Raw genomic sequence first — 3,767 nt, 5'->3', positions numbered from 1 at the left:
ATAAAATATAGTTACTATGGCCATGTTTAGTTGACCTGATGCAAATGTTTATCATCCAAAAATAGCTGGGGGCACAGTTCTCTGTTACTGTTATTTTGTGGGTCAAAAACTGAAAATTTGGGAACCACTGGTCTAACTAGTTGAAGCAGAAGTCATTATAGGCAACCATTTTGCTGCACTAACTAGTTGGCTATTTAACTCCCTAGTTGACCTCAGTGTCATACAAGTTAACTAGCAGGTATTAGRTAACTTTATTTGTCAATACTACTACTAGTCAACTGGTGACTATCAGATAACCACAAGTCCAAACTAAAAGTTTAAGTAATCAACTGGTAAAATCTAAAAGGTCCACTAGTCGATTAATTGACAAACTTTTGTTCTTTCTAGTTAACTAGTGTACCAAAAAATGCAAACTAGTGTGACTTAACTTGGCTTTTTTGTTAACCTTTTTATATTGTAGGTGCACTGGTCAACTAGTGCACCTACAATATAAAATATAGAGTTCACCAGTCAAATACCCTCATTTTCAGTTGCACTAATTAATTAGTGCACACATTTTGACAGTCACTATTTAACTAGTAGGCATAATTTGTATTGACTAGTTAACATGTAAGAACCTTTCTYACCTACTAGTTATGACATTGTCTACTGCTTTGGTCCAGTGGTCTATCAGTGCATTAAAAAGCCAACTAGTTGGGACTTTTGAGCTATTGGTGCGGCAATATGGCTGCCTGTTATGATTTCTACACCAGCTAGTTAGGCAAAAGTGCAATCAGTTGACAAAAAGYGTTACTAGTAAGAGTGTTTGATGAACTAGTGAGATCAAAAGGGAAACTAGTAGCTGGTAGTTTAGGTTTGAGTGGTTAACCTGCTCACCGGTGAGTCAAAGTGAGGGACTGAAGATGTCGACTTAGTRGGAGGTCCAGCGCTGGGTTTGACCCCACATGGATGGATGACTGTGGGGACGTTGGCGCGGGGTGTGAATCCCCCCTCACATCTGTCACTTGCCACCTTTCGGTACCTGCAAACATGCAGCAGATGGGCTCAGGTGGGAGTTTGCTTCAAACAACATCAACAACAAAACAAATGCAGGACTTCAAGGGTTAAAAAGGAGACACAAATACCCTTCAGTGATCAGCTCATCCTCCTCTCCATTCAGACACATGTCAAGGGTTTTGTTTGCAGCGACTGGTTGTCTCACGCACTCTGAGGTGTTGACATGACGATAATAACCATAGTCACTGTTGGCGATGAGAGGAACTGGTTTTAAAGAAAGTCTGCATGATGATAATGTTCAATAACGTATTCCCAACATTCTGTACCATATGTAGTCCTCCCTGGTGCATAAGCAGGGGCTCTGCTTCTTGCTCACTGCAAATTTTCGACCATTTCTGCACACAGACTGCTTCTTCAGCCTCCGATAAGTCTCCTTCAGTCCCAGGACACATCCCTTTCTCTCCGAGTCTCCTTCTGCTGAATGAGCCAGCCACTCCTCATAGTCTCGAGCATTACCTGAAGAAAAAAAAAAGATAAAATTATGAAACGCACTGCTGTAATTTGAGCCGGTTCAGTCGATATGCATTTACATTGTCTGGTGATGAGGCTCTGGAAATCGATGGTGACGGCCACCCACATGGGCTGTCCATCCTCCTCAGGACGGAAGCCCCACACGCTCACACTCATGGCCTTGGTGCCTGGCTCCGACGCCAGGCCGGCGAAGAAGAACGGCTGCTCCGTGAAGTTATACAGCTTCCAGCAGCGGCCTTCGTCAGTGGAGAACCTGATGTGAGAACGTTAATTCAGTCCAAAACCCAAACTATTATTAGTTTACGGTTAATTGAGCTTGAAGTACAGAATATTTTTAATTACTTGATGGTCTTGACTTGTCCTTCATGGTGAGCCTCCACAGCCACAATGAGACCCCCAGAGTCTAATAGGCTGTAGTGGTGAGGACCTTTTAATGTCCCCCTCCAGTTGTACCCCCCATCAGATGAAACAAACACATCTGGGTACTGAGACGAGGACAAAGAATCTCCTACTGTGCCTGATGAAAACAATAGATGAGAAAATTACACTTATTTTAGACAAACTGACTTGCTTTGGGGGGATAATTTTAGTTACCATGAGCGATTACGAGACCAACGGCAGTTGGTTCAGACAGAGCCAACATGGGTACTATCCGGTTATAACGGCTGTGTTCTCCGTGAATATGAAGGTTGCACTTGGAACAAAAATAAACACACTTATYATGATTATTTAGAACCTGATGAGCTTTTTCTTTGACTGAACATACATTCTTGACATGGTCTGCACAGTTCACATTGTCGGGTTTGTTGAGTCGCCTCCACATCCCTCCTCTGTTAAAGGAAATGACAGATCTTATATGGCCATCTGTAAGAAAACAAAGGGCTCAAGTCAGAGTTTTTCTTTCTGCAGATGTTCAAAGTGAAAAAAGAAGAAAGGAGCAGTCCTCAGTTTGAACTATGACCACGATCATGACGGGGGAATACTGCTTAAATTGGGGTAGAAAAGTGCAACAAGTTCTGGGAGTCTAGTTGGTAACATTTAAAGAAAAATAACTGTCTTGCGCCATCCATTTATTTTTTTTATTTTTGGCTTCAAAGGAGCCAAACATTCTTGTGTTATTAAGGTATTAGACAAAGATCATGAACCGTAACCCCCCCCCCCCCCACCCCCATAAAACTCACCAAAATCAAGTTTATTTGTGAGATAAACTCCTCTCAGTGACGTGATGTTGGTGAAGTCACTCTTTTTCTGTCCGCCAAACAGGTGGCGCTCCAAAGACTTGGAGAACAATATCCCACGGTCATCTGAGGTGTACATGGTCCCAAAGTAGGTGTCTTGGATTAAACAAACAGAAAAAYACTATCAAAGCTCAGGTCAAGTGTGTGATTGGTTCATCTTAGGATAAAGAACACAAAATGAAATCAACAAACTTAGTTCAGAAAACAAATTATTGGGGACAGTTAGAGAAAGCGCTATGTGCTAGCTGAAGGATTGCTAAAATTTGCTAAAGGAGCCGAAATGAGTTGTTTGAACTCAAAGAAGCAAAACACCAGCTAAAAGGAGCAGAACACTGGTAAAATGAAGCAAAAGTCCAGCTAAAAGCAGAAAATGATAGCTAAAAGTCAGCTAAAGAAAGGCTAGCAAAAACATAGAGGTTAGCTAGAAGCTCAAAAGAGCCAAATGCTGGCTAAAAGTAGCAAAATGATAACTGAAAATCAAACACAAAATGCTTGTTAAATGTAGCAAAACGCTAGCTAAAAGCTGCCTAAAAACGAAAAGTATCATAATAAAAAATCGAACCTCAACATTTTCCATGGGGTTGGAAAGATCTGTGTATTTCTTAAAGGAAAATATTTGTAAATAAAGTTACATTTTGTGAAGTATAAAAGGTTCAAAAGTCAAAGCACCTGTCTTTTGACTGAGCTGAACATTTTGATGTATGAACGGCTAAAATAGCACAAAGTATGGTACCAAAATACAAAGTATATTTTTAGGAATGTAGGACTCCGTCTATTTGTTCTTGGACTATTGATCAGTGGCTGGGAACAGACAATTTTGCACTGACAGAAACTTTTCAACATGAGCAGCATCGGCATCAAGTCATTGTCAGTCATGATTTCTGTGTTTGAAGCTCACACACACACACACACACACACACACACACACACACACACACACACACATTCCACTCAGGTGGTCAGATCTGCTGCAGCCTGGGAGCTCCTCTGACTGTCTGTCAG

At 41.3% G+C, this 3,767-nt stretch overlaps 1 protein-coding gene across 1 annotated transcript in view; it reads right to left on the bottom strand.

Annotated features, from left to right (window-relative positions):
- si:dkey-159a18.1 (sortilin) overlaps positions 1-3,767 on the bottom strand; it is a 12,917-nt gene that overhangs the window by 3,083 nt on the left and 6,067 nt on the right. Inside the window, exons 11-18 of the mRNA XM_014004195.1 lie at positions 2,709-2,861; positions 2,294-2,391; positions 2,122-2,221; positions 1,870-2,044; positions 1,587-1,780; positions 1,323-1,512; positions 1,125-1,241; positions 877-1,021 (exon numbers count right to left, since the gene is read on the bottom strand). Of these exons, the coding sequence (XP_013859649.1) occupies positions 877-1,021; positions 1,125-1,241; positions 1,323-1,512; positions 1,587-1,780; positions 1,870-2,044; positions 2,122-2,221; positions 2,294-2,391; positions 2,709-2,861 (1,172 nt within the window). The remainder of the gene's footprint in view (positions 1-876; positions 1,022-1,124; positions 1,242-1,322; positions 1,513-1,586; positions 1,781-1,869; positions 2,045-2,121; positions 2,222-2,293; positions 2,392-2,708; positions 2,862-3,767) is intronic.

Source organism: Austrofundulus limnaeus, unplaced genomic scaffold (genome assembly GCF_001266775.1).
Source record: "Austrofundulus limnaeus strain Quisiro unplaced genomic scaffold, Austrofundulus_limnaeus-1.0 Scaffold22, whole genome shotgun sequence".
NCBI lineage: Eukaryota > Metazoa > Chordata > Actinopteri > Cyprinodontiformes > Rivulidae > Austrofundulus > Austrofundulus limnaeus.
This window is presented reverse-complemented; position numbering and strand designations above follow the sequence as displayed.